Genomic DNA, 14,758 nt, shown 5'->3' on the forward strand with positions numbered 1-14,758 from the left:
GGGGAGTGACATATTGACGCTTGCATTTTAGATAGACCCTCTAGCTGGGGCTGGGACGGCAAGGAAAGGGAGGCAGAGAAGGGAAGAGGTAGAGGAGTCTGTGAGGACAGACCCATGCCTGACAATAGGAAGTGCTGAGAAGCCAGAGAGAAATGGGCCTCACTTCAGGCTGGTCAGAGATGGGGGGTACAGACCCCCAGTGAAAGGGATCTTGTCCTGAGCCCTCAGCAAGCTGTGTCTGTGTCTCAGAGGAACGCTGAGTGCTGTCCTCTCTGTGTGTCCTCAGCCTCCCGCAAGCCTCCCTGGTGCAGAAGGGAGCAGGTGCCCCATCTGCGTTGCTGGATGAACTACTGATAGACATTTGCCCATCTATTGTGTTCATGGGGTTCTCAGGATGCCACATCCCAAGGAGCTGGCAGAGAAGGGCAGCCTGGGATGGGATGCGAGGTTCAACATGCACAAACCCTACTCTGGGATTGTAGAGCTGGCCTTCAGAGGTAGAGCGACCCTGGAACTTGGGCCAGCTCCAACTTTAGCCTCCATTGATTTTCGAGGTAATTTCTACAGTGTCCTGGCCAGAAGCTGGGGGTAAGACATTGGAAGACATTGGGCATTCTGGGGTATCTTGAGCTGTGTTGGTTGTCACCAGTCACTGGTGGTGCTAACGGACAGAAGAAGGCTGACAGACAGAAGCTGCTGTACAAGGTCTTTTTCTTTGTTGTCATGGTTGGTTTTGTACATCTTAGCATTTGCATCATACAAAGTGGGGAGCACAGCCATGGCTTTTGGTCAGGTTCAAGGGAGTGCAGGGGGTGGCCCTCCCCTCCCCCAGATACTGACACATTTAAAAGAAGCAGAGCAACAAGGACAGAGCACAATTGTGGGAAAGGGGATCCCCCACATGAGCAGGATGGTCCATCTCCCCTGGGTCTCAGGAGGACCCACCTCCATCCTGGGGCCAGGAGGAGCACCTCTGTTTTCTCCCTGGTGAAAAGGGTAGGGCTATAGGAAAAGGGACGAGAGCAGGGGACATTTTCTGGGAGGCATACCATACCCTTAGACCAGGGAGACAGCCCCCTTGGGAGCCAGTCTGATTCCCCAGGCCTCCCAGTTCAGTCACGAGCTGGCTAAACCTTAGAAAGATGGAACAAGGTGCTGTGGTGAGCACCCTTGCCAGCTGGGTGCTAGCCCTTGGGGCTGGAACTCCCATGCCATCCTTACTCTATCCTCAAGTCTTTAGGGTTGCTGGTTTGCCCACCAGCTACCCCACGTGTGTGTGGGGGGGGGGGGGGGGGCTCTGGGCTGCAACACATCTGTCTCTGTACCGCTCTCTCATTTTCTCTCTCACGTGCCTAGGATGGCCTACAGACCTCTCGACTCCACCGAAGGAGGTGCTCCTGAAGCTTCTCTGCCAAGGACTCCCCCTCCAGTGCTTTGGAGCTGAAATGGAGGGCGTGCATTTTGGAAACCCATGTCATCACCACAGAGACCCAGGGAATGCCCTTGTTCTCTCTGATGGGGAGTCCCAGGTGCAGGGCCTGGTGGCTTTCCCCAAGGGTTCACGTGCCCATGTCAGTGGTCTACCTCATTCTATCTCCAGCCACCCACCATGCTGTGTGTGTGTTTATGTGCGTGCGTACACACGTATGCACATGCATGCATCCACGTGTGTGCTCATGTGCATGAATTCTGGAGCCTCTTTTCAGTGTGTTACTTGCATATCACATTTCTGTATGATATACTCATCTGCTTATTCCATGGGATGCACACAAACCTCCTGCTCTAGGCACATCAGGTGAACAAACATCCCTTCCCCTGCTCACAGACCCATGTTTTGTCCTCCCAAGAGGACATAGCATCTTTTAACCCATTGTTTCCTCCCCATAGTCAGGTCTGTGTCAGAGATGTCAATCGTTATATCCTCCTGGGCTTTGTGTGGGTGGAATGAGATCTATACCAAGTAGAAATTCTCTCTCTTGCCTGCACCTCCAAAAGGCCTCAAAATCTGCTGTCTGGGCATGGAAAAGAGGAGACTTAGACCTAGGCTAAGCCAGCCCAGCTTGAAGGACTGTGGGTGGAGATAGAAAGCCATGGAAATCCAGAACAAGCAGAAGGGTCTGGATTACCTCAGGCCCATGAGGGTTATCTTGTATGGCTGGGTTCTCTTGCTTACCTGCAGGTCCCTGGGTCTTGGTCTCTACTGCCCTTCTGGTGCTGTGTCCTGTCATACCTTTGAGGCCTAAGAGTCTCTGTCACAGGGAAGGCCTATCCTAACCCTGGTATCCATCCCGTGTCCAGGTAGGAGTCTTACTCAGGGTTTAAGGAAGCCTGGGGCCCCCGGACTCGCTCCTGCTTGTCTCTGACCCTGGACCCCAATGCATTTGAGAGTGACCATCCTGCCCAGGATAGAAGAGGGAAACAAGCAGACAACAGGGGTGCAAGATGGCTCCCCATCACAGACATAGACACAAACACTGACCCTGTGGGATGACACAGGGGTACAAGGGGATGGGGGAGAAGGGTATGTCCCAGGAGCTGGAGCTGCCCAGGCTCTGCTCCTTAGAGAGGGGACAGACCAGGGGACTTTTCTGGTTCCCTAAACATATGGATTGTTTAGTCTCCTCTTTAAAGTATTGCGGTCTAACTGATATGGCTTTAACTATTGGAAACGGACAGGAAGACACACGTCTTCTCTGAAATCAAAGCATAAGTCCACTAAAATGGAAAAACCTGCAGAATGCAAGGGGGTCAGTTGGACAGAGGCTTCGGGAGTGGGCAAGTCGCCCCCTCCTGGGCCCCTACTTTTGGGATAGGCCCTGGTAGGGGCCCAGCATGGCTTCCTGGGGCACTGCCTGGGTCTGTCCCAGTAGAATTCTGAGGACCTCAGGTAGGAAACCCCCAAGGGTGGGAGGACTCTAGGCCAAGGGGAAGGTCTCCTGTCAGATGTGGCCACCTGGACTAATGGTCTCAGGGCGAGGAGGAGGCATCTTATTCTGGTTCTTGCTAGCCAAGCACAACTTATACATACAGCTGCCTGTTTGAGACCCACACACGTGAACACCTGTCTTGGCCCATCTGACAGTTCCCTCAGACGTTTCTGCATCTAGCATGTAACTGTCGCTCTTGACACACATGCCATTTTGAAAATACATGCATATACAGGCTACCACATGCAATCTTTAAACACATGAGATGGCGGGCACACACCGAGAACATGGTTGAAGCTCAGGCATGCCGCGACCCACAAACACATATACACAAGGTACATCAGAGAAACTACCTCTGACAAAGAGGCATGACGACTAACACACATGCAGTCTCGAGACACCACACTCTAACCATATGCAGATGCAGGACGAGGCCTGCCATACTTATCTGATGTGTGTGGTGTGTGTGTGCGTGTGTGTGCGTGGACTCACACATTTGTCTCTCTTTTGTGCCTTCCCCTCTGTCCCTGTTCCATTTCTACACAAGTCACAAAGCAGGCAGCCTCAACAGTGTGGGGTGTGAGGACAGATGGCAGTCCTATCCATCCCAGAGGAGAGCTGATTCTTGGCCAGTGGGATGAATGGACAGTCTTTCGTCTGGTGGGAAGTGGCTTTTCCCCAGCTGCGTGGGGCTTTGACCAAGAAGGGTCCTCCTGGGGACAATGGGGGCTTGGAAGCACATGGACAGGACATGGAAGGGAAGAAAGGTTGAGAGGAATGGGGGCAGTCTGGCTGTACCAATGACGGGTCCCATGGCACAGACCATCACTGCCCGATGGCTCCAAGTATTTTCTGGGGACCTGGGCAGCCCCTTGGCTGGGCAAACTGGGGCCTAGCCTGGCAGTGGGGTCCCAGGGCCTAAGTCAGATGAGGGAGAATAAGGGGTTTCCCTGCCCTAGGCTCCTCCACAGATGTGCTGAAGTCCAAAGAGGATCCATTTGGAGGGAGCAGCTTGGCAGGGGCTGTACTTTTTAAAGTAGGTTGGGGAGAGGTGTGCTCCTAGGTAGATGCCACCAGGAAGAGGGAAAAGGACAGCCCGAGCCTCTTGCCCAGACTCTAACCTGGCCAGATCCAGCTCGATCCTCTCAGGGCAGGCTCACTGTGAACAGCCTTTCTCAGAGCCAGGGCCGTTCAGTGCCTCTGCCCTGACCTGGACTCCCACTGGGGATTCAGACAGAGGCCAATGGTCAGCATGCTGGGCAGGGCTGGAATGTGTCATTACTTTGGCTGGCTGGGGACAGTGGTCCTCCTGGCAGTGGGGAGCATGAAGGAATGTATGGGGGGGTCACCACACTAACATAGACCTCGGGCTTCTGGAGGGGCACCCAGTGCCTTTGGTTCTGGGTTCAATGCCCCCTGCTGGAGTAAAGCTGTCTTCCCTTTCAGGCTATTTGGGAGTGGAACAGGGCTAGAAGCCCTGGGATGAAGGGGAGAACAGAGGGGAGGCGCCCCTGGCTAGGGAAAGGGGGCAGAGGCCAACTGAGGTTTTCCCCTTTGGAACTGATACTTAACTGAATAAAAAGAAAAGACTAACAATAACAAAAAAAGTCATAAGGTGGATGGGGCAGTAGGGATGGATTACTTCTTGAACATGTCCTGCAGCGGCCCGGGCAGGTATTTGAGCACTGTGTCCAGGATGCTCTCTTCCTCCTCCTCCTCCTCATCCCCACATCCTGCAGGGATGGCCTTCTTGGGTCGAGTCAGGCTTCCCTCGCAGGGCTGTTCCAGGGCTGCCTTCTCCTCTGCCTCCTTCTCTTCCTTCTTCTTCAGCCCATACTAGGGAAGAGAAGGACAGAGAAAGGTGTGAAGTCAACAAGTCAGGGGAAGCAAAGGGTTGGTTTTCTCACTCAGTCAGACTTTGGGGACAGGTCTCATCAGCATTTTAAACTCCCCAGGAAAGCTGCTTTCCCTGGAGCCCTGAACCAGTCCTTAGTAGGTGAATAACATAAAAGGCTATGCCTCAGGCTGGGCGGTGGTGGTGCACGCCTTTAATCCCAGCATTTGGGAGGCAGAGGCAGGTGGCTCTCTGTGAGTTCGAGACCAGCCTGGTTTGCAAAGTGATTTCCAGGATAGCTAGGACTATTATGTAGAGAAACCCAGCCTCAAATAAATAAATAAATAAATAAACGAAAACCAAAAACCAAAACAAAACATAAAAGACTACCTCGGTTTCCTGTAAAATGAACCCCTTTGTCCTTTTGAAGGCCTCTAAGTTCTGAATGTCTTCCAGGGCAATTTTTGTGACACAGTTGGCTGACTGGAGGCTACTTGCAGTGTTACTTGGCAGCATGGTACAAATATGCACTAAATGAATGACAGCTCCCTCCCCGGTGGTCAGGGTAGCAGGGAACTTGTCTCTAATATCCACAAATTCTGAATTCCACTTCTATTTGGTTCCAGGAGCTCTGGCAGGGAGGTTGGGCCTGCTTCTTTGCTGCATTTCCTGTATGCTTTTATAGCTCTAGATGCCACTTCCTATATGCATATATAGTTCTATACACCACTTCCTGTATGCTTTTATAGCTCTCTATGCCACTTCCTGTATGCATATATAGTTCTATACACCATTTCCTGTATGCATATATAGTTCTATATGCCATTTCCTGTATGCGTACATAGTTCTATGTGCCACTTCCTGTATGCGTACATAGTTCTATGTGCCACTTCCTGTATGTGTACATAGTTCTATGTGCCACTTCCTGTATGTGTACATAGTTCTATATGCCACTTCCTGTATGCATATATAGTTCTATATGCCATTTCCTGTATGCGTATATAATTCTATATGCCATTTCCTGTATGCGTAAATAGTTCTATATGCTACTTCCTGTATGCATACACAGTTCTATGTGCCATCCTTGAGGGCATGTTCCAAAGACACTCATTTTCTTGATGAGAGTGTGGCACAGAGGGCACTAGGTCTAAGATGAGAGCTGGGACTCAGAGCAGGATGCTGACCTTGTCTCGGATCTGCTGCCGGACCTTCTCACGCTCGGCCTCCATGCGGGCATGCTTGGCCTTGCGCTCCTCCTCCTGCTGCCGCAGGGCCTCCTGTCGCTCTTCCTCCTTTTTCTGTGCGTCAGGGTCCTTCTCCTCCTCTCCCCCCAGCATCTTCCCCATGTCCTTGGTGGCCCCTACAGGAATATGTGGTGGTCAGGGGAGGAAGAGGATGTGGTCGGTCAGGAAGAGAAGGCAGGTTTTGAGGTTCCCTTTCTCATGGGTCAGTGGTACATGGGGGAAGGTGGTGGGGCTCACCTCCAAGGGCTTGCTTCATGACAAAGTCCATTCTGCAGGCTTTGGTTAGTGCTCCCTAGCCCGTGGCTGAATTTGCATTCAACACACCTGGCTGCTGTGCCTCCAGGAAATGAGCCCACCTGCAAGAGAGGATGGGGGGCAGGTCAGATGAAAAGCTCTCTTCCCGAGAGGGGTGATGGAGACTGACACATGATGACCTTACTGCTGTTCTCACGGGGCACCACCAACTGAGGATACGGCGCAATGCCCTGTTAGGAAGAACGAGGAGACAGAAGGGAAGTATTTACTGAGCGTGTATCATGGACCAGGCATGGATGTACAATTAAACAGCTTCTGTTATATTCTTTAAAAAGAAGACTTATTCATTTTTCTTTCATGTGTATGAGTATTTTACCTTCCTGTAAACATGTGACCTGTGTAAGTGATGTGGGATTCCCCTCTGTATGATTACCATTAATGAATAAAGAAAACTATCTTGGACCTGCACAGGGAATAGAGGTAGGCAGGGAAAACTAAACTGCATGCTGGGAGAAAGAAGGAGGAGTTAGAGAGAAGCCATTGAGCCACTGCCAGAGACAGATGTGCTGAAACTTTGCTGGTAGGCCACGACCGCGTGGTGATGCACAGATTAATGGAGATGGGTTAAATTAAGATGTAAGAGTTAGCCAATAAGAAGCTAGAGCTAGTGGGCCGAGCAGCGATTTAAATAATATCGTTTCTGTGTGATTATTTTGGGGCTGAGCTGCTGAGCAGCTGGGAACCAACAAGCGGTCCTCTTGCTGCATGTAAGTGCAGTGCCTGTGGAAGCCAGAAGAGGGCATCATACCTCCTGGAACTGGAGTTACAGATGGTTGTGAGCCCCCCTGTGCGTGTTGGGAATAGAACCTGGGTCCTATGTACTTCCAAAGCAGTATGTACTCTTAACCTCTGAGCTATCTCTTCAGACTTGGTTCCTATTTTAAAGTCTTCAGTTTGAATATATATATATATATATATATATATATATATATATATATATATATATATATATATATATATTTCTAATTTGATTGAAGCCGGGACTATCGGCATGAGACTGGAATTTGGGCTTGGAAGAGCTGTGCTTCGATGACGTCCTCACTGGTTGTTTGTCATGTGACCTTCAACAAGCGACACCCTTTCCTTATGCTTTCAGTTTCATCTTTCCTGAAATGGAAGTGGCAGGGCCTGGGCTACTGCAGAGAGCAGAGAGGAGACAGGCTGGGCCATTGGTCCAACTCACCAAGCAAGCGAGCATCGTGCTAGTGGCCGCAGAAAATCAGAGGAACATGAGAATAAAAGAAAGGTCTGGTTAGCCCGAGTGGGACCTACCCAGACTCTGGAAATCAGACCAATAGAGAAATAAAGCATTTGTTGTAGCATATGTCTAAGTTTTGTGTTTTATAGCTTAATGTTGATTTTTATTTTGAATTGCACATGCGGGCATTGGGGATATTATCATCCTGGCAATTCTGGCCTTTACAGAGTGAGGACCTTATAGGCGCTCTGCTAATCTTACTTCTTCTAGCCTCCTCCCTAAATTACTGATTTTCAGTTTTTATTATATTTTTAATTGTTTTTTTTTGTCTCAGAAGATTTTCTCCAAATAAAGTCATAATTGGAAGGCAGTATGCAGAATATGGAAAAGTGGGGCTAACCCAGTGGTGGCAGAGGGGCCTGCAGACTCGGGCCCCAACATCTCTGAGAATTGATCCCTGGGCTCCAACTTAGAGGTCTTTTATTTTAATTGTTGACTTGTAATGAATCTTTAAAAATGTTTATTTTAACTCATATGTATGGGTTTTTGTCTGCATACCACATATGTGCCTTCCAGAAGAAGGGGTCAAAGCCCCTGGCACTGGAGTTACCAATGATTGTAAGCCATCATGTGGATGCTGGGAATCGAACTCAGGAGCTCTGCAAGAACAGCAAGGGCTCTTGAGCCCCAAGCCATCCAGCCAGTCCCTGAGTTACAATGATTCTTTAACAGGCAAGGCAGCTGCCAATCCCTCTGTTTTGTGTGGCTGCATCCACGAACTGTAATGTAATGTGAGCTGGAGGTTGACTGGGACTAGACCTCCCCCACCTCCGGGCCCTCTCATCTCTTATAGACTTCAAGTCTCTATTGCTTTCTAGGAAGGAAAAAAGGGTTCAGGGAAATGATGCCAGAGGATTTTACCAGGCTAGTTATTGCAACCAAGTTAAATTCAAGGTCACAGGCTATTCGTGGATGGATTATCCTCATTTCGTTCAGAATGAGAAACCATTAGCAGACTGTGAGTTTTTCATAAGAAGGGATCAAGAATGTATCTATAGGATTAGAGCACTTAATGGGTTGTTTTTGGTGGAGAGAAATCATAATGTACTAGATGAAAAAGGTCCCAAGGGTTTTGGCACCAGACATAACTAGTTAAAGAGTCTAGGCTGGGGCTGAGTCTCTGGAAAAGCATCAGCTTGTTCCAGATGGGGAAGTATTGAGGTGATCATTTTCACTGATATTAAAGGAGAAAAATTCGGGTCAAGTGCCTGGAGATGCAGTCAGAATTTATACAAATGGCAGCTATTGCTGACTACGTATTTATGGGACTCCACTGTCCAAAAGAAACATGCAGACTTTCCAGTAAAGGCAAGAGAACCCACCCTGACCCAGAAATCTGAGTCTGAAGGTTGCTCAGCTCTGTCGAGATGTTTCCCATTGATTTTAAACCTCGGGAGAAGACTTAATTTCTAAGAACAGGAAACGAGCAGCGAACAAATTGAGTGATTTCAGGAACTCTTGAGTTTCTACGCAGTGTTTACACGGAGCCCAAAGAATTACCAGGTGGTAGTGGAAGACGTAGGACTCTAATTTGAGCTGATTCAAATTGGAAGGCAGGACACCTGGGCTGTAGCTCAGCTCTGTCCCTGACTTGCTTGCTGCATGACTCGGCCAAGTCTCTCTTGGGACCAGATGCTCCCCCACATCCTTCCTGAGTGCTCCCACGGAAGCATGGCCTCGATGTTTGAGCTGCTGACCTGCGCACCATACCCTCAACCCCTTTCCCTATTGGTTCTGTACCTCACCTCTTGCCTCTCCTTTCATCTCCCTTCCCTCTTTTCTTTCTCCCACTTCTTCTCTTCTATTTCCTCATCACCCCCTTTTGCTTACTGACTCATGTTCTGCTTGCTTCTCAGACTTTAGCCTCAGCCTCTGCTTTTGTTTCTTCTGTAAACTTCCTCTTGGGGTTTTTTTTTTTTTGAGACTAGAGGCTTTATTGATTGCTGATACATTGACATCTAGACCTTTTCTCTGGGCTTTCAATCCCTGGGTTTATCCATGTAGCAAGTATTAATTGAGGGCCAACTGTGTGTTAGTATCTTAGACACAGAGACTCTAACAGCGAATTAGAGAGGTGAAGCTGTGCGTGCAAGCAGATTACAATCCGAGGTGTCTCCGTGTGAATAGTATGCATATGGGGAAAAATGTTGAGGGATGCATTTGTGTTCTCCGGGGTGTTTTGTGGACACGACTCAAATGCAATACACCACCCATCAACAATCCTTATTTGGACACTTTTGCATTCACGCATTCATTCAGCAATGGTCATCACTACTACCCCTCCCCCCAAGTCTTCAAAATACATCTATTCAAGGACTGAATCTTCTCAATGCCTATATCTCTATTGCTCCAGGTGGGTCTGAAGCATTACTTAGCTGGGCTTCTTGGGTCTACACGAAAGTCCTGTTGTCCCATCCTTAGTGTGGCCCTCTTAGCTGGCAGGCAGTCTCTTTGCTCGTATGGCTGAGATAATACTAAGTGACTGCAGAGGCCCAGGCTGCGCCTCACCCCTGCCTCGGTCAGGCATGCTGTTGACGGGGGCCCTTTCCTTCACTGAGAGCTCTTCTCTGTAAAAGGAGGGCTACGTGGCCAGTTTGCAGGTTAGAAATTATCTGTGGGATGTGCCTGTCACGTGACAGGTGCTCAGTAGATGGAAGCTATCATTAATGTGATTAATTACGGCGATTGCACACACCTGCAACCTCCCCTCTCCTAGCCCCAGGGAACTCCCTCCTCCTAGAAGAAGCAATCTAGATTTTTCTCTTTGTACTTCTTCCGTTACCCACGAATCACCTCGCCCTCCTAAGTCTTTAGTGTCCTTTTCCTAGTCTCTCGGGTCTCCTCCCTTCTCCAACCCTTTACTTGAACAATGCACTTCTTTGACTCTCTGACCTCTAGTGTGGCAGAGAGTCTGCACCCCGCTTCCTCTTCATCTCCCGGTGAAGCTCCACGGCTCCCCAGATCCTCTCTTTGCACACAGCCCAGAAGCCACTCTGATGAGCGTGGCTAGGACTGACCAGGAGTGCTCACAGCCCTATGCCTCCTCTCTCTTTCTGTAGCGTTGGATGCTGATCACTGCTCCCTCCCCCTAATTTCAGTCTTCTCAGATCTGAATTCCATGACACAGCACTCTTATGGTTTTCCTTCTCCCCAAACAGGTCCCCCCCCTCTCCCTCTCCCTCTCTCTCCTGGTTCCCTTCCTTCTCCAGGCAAACTCCCTTCTCCTTTCCTCTGCTCCTCCCATGGAAACCTCCCATCTGTGCCTACCAATCTAGGATCCCTAGTTAGACACAGAGTCACACATCTTTCTCTCTAAAGCCTGCAGATTTTTAACCCTCTGCTGTATAGCACCACACATGCCATTTCCAAGTCAGTCTCTGGAAAATCAATCCCACCCTTGCCGGGCTCCCATCTCATCCTCCAGCATGTCTTGTTTAAATCCCTTCAACTGAAAACTCCCGTCAGTATTTCCCATCAGCACACACTCACGCACTTAGTCATCGTGTGTTCTTTGAGTACCTGCCATCTACCCGGCACCGCGGAAGAGGACAAGGGCGTGCTCAAACACTGGTTTGCACAGCCTTCCGTTATTTGGTGACTGTGATTGGGATAGAGGCGCACGGAAGACTTCTGGTGTCCACCCCACCTCCTCCCTCCTACTGCTTCGATGGCTTGGTTTCATGGCTCTGTCTGTCCTCTAGCTCCTGTCTTCCACATGACCCTCAGATTAATCCTAAAAGGCACGTGTGAGCCTACCACCCTGCGCTGGTGTCTCATGGCCTTGCTAAACCTCCCACAGTCTGTGCTCTAACCTTCAAAGCCTGTGGTTGAGCCCCTGCCCCCGTCCTCTGCCTCTCTTTCCTCATCTCTCATGCATGGCTGTGTCTTAACATCTACCCGAGGCAGGGCAATTTGGACACACTGTTCCCAGTCTTAGAACCCCTTACCCTCATCTCTGCTGGCTCAGAGCTTGGCACTACCACTTACTGAACGATCCTGAGTACTTGCCTGGCTGTTTTCTCATGTGTAAAATGGAGGCAGTTGATGCCGTGTGCAAGGCCGGCTGTGAGCACTGAGATTATGCAAATCAAGTGTCTAAGCCAGTGTCTGGCCTGTAATAAGCATCCGTACAGTCATCATAACCATCGGCAACAGTGGCCACATTAACTTTCTGAGATCATTTGCCAACGCTGCTCCCTCCATGCAAGTTCCCAGTTCTCCTTGACAAGATGGGACAGCATCTTGCTTTGTAAAGATCTAAGGCACTTTCTAGGACAGTTTTGCCGCCTCTTACTGTCTGGGTATCTTTTCCTTTGTTATCATAGACTCTTTTCTGTTGCCCGAGTCTTATTCAGTTCACCTATCTAGAGAATCCCACAGGGTATCTTCAGCATGTTTGCTCAGTGGAATTTAATGTTGTGTGCACGGGCTCAAAGAACGAGCCTGCACGTCTGATTCTGAGCTCCTTAGATACTGGGCTCTCTCTCTCTCTCTCTCTCTCTCTCTCTCTCTCTCTCTCTCTCTCTCTCTCTCTCTCTCTCTCTCTCTCTCTCTCTCTCTGTGTGTGTGTGTCTCCCTGTGCCTGTAGCTACCACACACGGGTGGGACTGGAAGAGGTCCTGCCTGGGTGCAGTTGAGGATTAGGACCTCACCGCCAGGAGGCGCTCCTCAGCGGCTGCGGAAAGCTGCCGTCTGTCTCCGCGCGGGAAGGGTGCTGGTGGGGGTGGAGGCTGCTGGTGGTGGTGGAGGGGTGTTGGACTCTGGGAAGGAGAGGGGGAGGTAGACTAATGCAAAAGCTTCCATGATGTCAGTCACGGGAGTCCCAGGGCAGGTCCTCACCTTCCCTTCAGACCGCACCCCCCAACACCCCTACAGTAAGCTCCAGACCAAAGGCAGTCAAGGCACCAGTTCCGTCGAGTCCCAGGGACTTGGCCCCCTCCTTTTGCCTGACAAGCACCTGCAGTGTTTGTCTTTGCGGCTGTTTTTCTGATTTTTCTGATTAGAGTACGGGCTACAATCACACCTCAATTCAACACTCAGTTGCTTTTTGCAAGGGACCCCACGCTAATGGTGGTGGCCAAGACAGAGGACATCTCCCTTACTTCCCCACCCCACGCCCCTAGAAGCAAGATGTCCCCGGGGAGGAGAAGGGGTGATCAAGGATGGGTGAACGTAAGGGATTGCTCGTCTGGGTCATGAAAGTGGCAGGGGCTTCCCTCCACTGAAGAGAGGGTAGGCTTCCAAGGCGCTGCTTCCCGGGCCCTCATGGAGACCAGCACTCGCGACTGCCCTGGGGCTTTCAGTTGGCCACTGCGTGTCCCCTTCCCCCAACACACACCTTTCAACCCTGAGCCCCAGCCTGGCATTAAACTTTGCAGTGAAGGGGGCAGTCTGAGAGTGGGTAAACCGTGTAACTCCCACTCGGGCTCAAGCTGCTCCAACCGCACTCCTGCGGGAAGAGGACAAATAGTCCCCCTGCCCCCCACCGACGTGGGCACTCCTCTCGCCAACTGGCCTCTGCCACCCTCAGACTCCCCGAACTCTACCTCTCCAGGCGGCTTTCTGTCCCAGGAGCAGAGGGCCCTGGAGGGCTTGGGGGTACCACACCCCGAAGTAGCTAACGACCACGTCCCCCACCCTAGTTTGTGAGCTCGAAGTTGTTCTCCAGGTTTACTGTTGAATCTCCACATTCGGGGCGGTCAGGGTTCCAAGAGCCCCACTGTCCCCTCTCTGGGTGCTCGCCCGCCCACATTTGCCTGCCCAGTGTCCGCACCAGCCCTCAGCCTGGTTTCCGCGGGGAGCTGTCCCTTCAGCACCATGCCGAGCGGGCAGGGGCTGCAGTTCCCAGCACGCGCCCCGCGGTCTCGGGGAGTCCCTCAAAGACTCAACTGCTAGGCTCCCCCACAGTTCTGAGGTCAGAGCAGTTCCCTACTGCCCCCAGCCCAGCTCCGCCTCCCCGGCCCGAGGCCAGCACCGACCTGGTGGTCCCAGCAACCGTCTAAGCCACTGCAGGGCTCCGGCCGACTCCAGCAGGCGGTGCCGTGCGAGTGCTCAACCAGCTTGCGCCGCCGCCTGGTGTAACTCCGCCAGGCGAGCTGGGGCCGCGGCTGCTGCTGCGGGCGGCTGCTGAAGGCGCCCTCCAATCACACCCCTCAGCCAGGCCCTGACGCCTTACAGCTCCTCTTCCAGAAGGGAAATTCAAAATCTCTCTCTCTCTCTCTCTCTCTCTCTCTCTCTCTCTCTCTCTCTCTCTCTCTCTCTCCCCCTCTCCCTCTCTCCCTCCCTCCCTTGTTTCCTCCCTCCCTCCCTTCTTCCCTCCCTATTTCCCTCTCCCCCTCTTTCCCTCCTCCTTTTTCTCTCGCTGCCTCCTCCCCTCCTCCCTTCTTCTTTTTCTTCTCCCGGCTTTTCCCTTTCTCCTTTCTCTATGCCCTTCCTTATCTACTCTTGATTCTTGTCGCAGAGAGCCCTACTGATCTGCTTCCAGATAGACTTCTTTCCCAACTCCACTGTGTCCAAGCTCCAAGAACCACAAGCCTGTAGCTTTGGAGGGGCGATGCGGGCAGCAGTGTTTGTAAAGGGTTTTTAACCAGAAACCAAAGGAGTCACCTCCTCAGGGAAGCTCTCTTTTGACCTGGCTAGGCAAGCTAGGATAGGCATACGCCCCTTGGGGTGCCCCTTTCCCTAAAGGAACCCCAGTTTCAACCACATTCTCTCTCTGCTTGTTTGTGTCTTGCCTGTGAGCAGCTTCTGGACGGGCAGTCCACTGTCAGATCGTTTCTGCAGTTTATGACCACAATGTCCAGCTACAGGCTCACTCCAGAACCACTGGTGCACAGGATAAGGACGGCCCTCCTGGGGTGGGGAGCAGGGGGGGGGGGCTCTGTTCTGGACCCAGGAGCAAATGACTACTGCAGAATCGAAGGGGGAGCCTTAGGCGAACTGCTCCCCAGTCCTCTGTAGATGTTATCCTCTGGTGGTGGTATTCTAGAAGGCCTTCCTTTCCCTCCTAGGCCAGGGAAGAGAGGGAAATCCAACAATAGGGGGCAACATCAGCTCCGTCCTCAGCCTTGTCCCTTCCCCTCTCGCTTTCTTGTGTGTTCTCTTATTCTTTCCTGATGAGCCTTTCCATTTTGCCTGTCATCTATTGGCTCCCAACCTCTTCCTTTAATCCAGCCTGAGG

General features: G+C 51.2%; 1 protein-coding gene across 3 annotated transcripts in view; it reads right to left on the reverse strand.

The window, feature by feature from the left end:
• Positions 1–694: 694 nt before the first annotated feature.
• Positions 695–14,758, reverse strand: part of Cplx2 (complexin 2) — a 73,910-nt gene continuing 59,846 nt past the window's right edge. For 2 of the 3 annotated variants that reach the window (XM_075969608.1, XM_075969607.1), the window contains exons 3-5: positions 6,243–6,361; positions 5,946–6,121; positions 695–4,763 (exon numbers count right to left, since the gene is read on the reverse strand). In XM_075969608.1, coding sequence (XP_075825723.1) covers positions 4,566–4,763; positions 5,946–6,121; positions 6,243–6,273 — 405 coding nt within the window. In that variant the 5' untranslated portion in view covers positions 6,274–6,361 and the 3' untranslated portion in view covers positions 695–4,565. Of the gene's footprint in view, positions 4,764–5,945; positions 6,122–6,242; positions 6,362–13,556; positions 14,024–14,758 lie in introns of those variants that run through there. The other variant, XM_075969606.1, reaches the window with a different exon arrangement.

This window comes from Microtus pennsylvanicus, chromosome 4, assembly GCF_037038515.1.
Source record: "Microtus pennsylvanicus isolate mMicPen1 chromosome 4, mMicPen1.hap1, whole genome shotgun sequence".
NCBI classification, from domain to species: Eukaryota; Metazoa; Chordata; class Mammalia; order Rodentia; family Cricetidae; genus Microtus; species Microtus pennsylvanicus.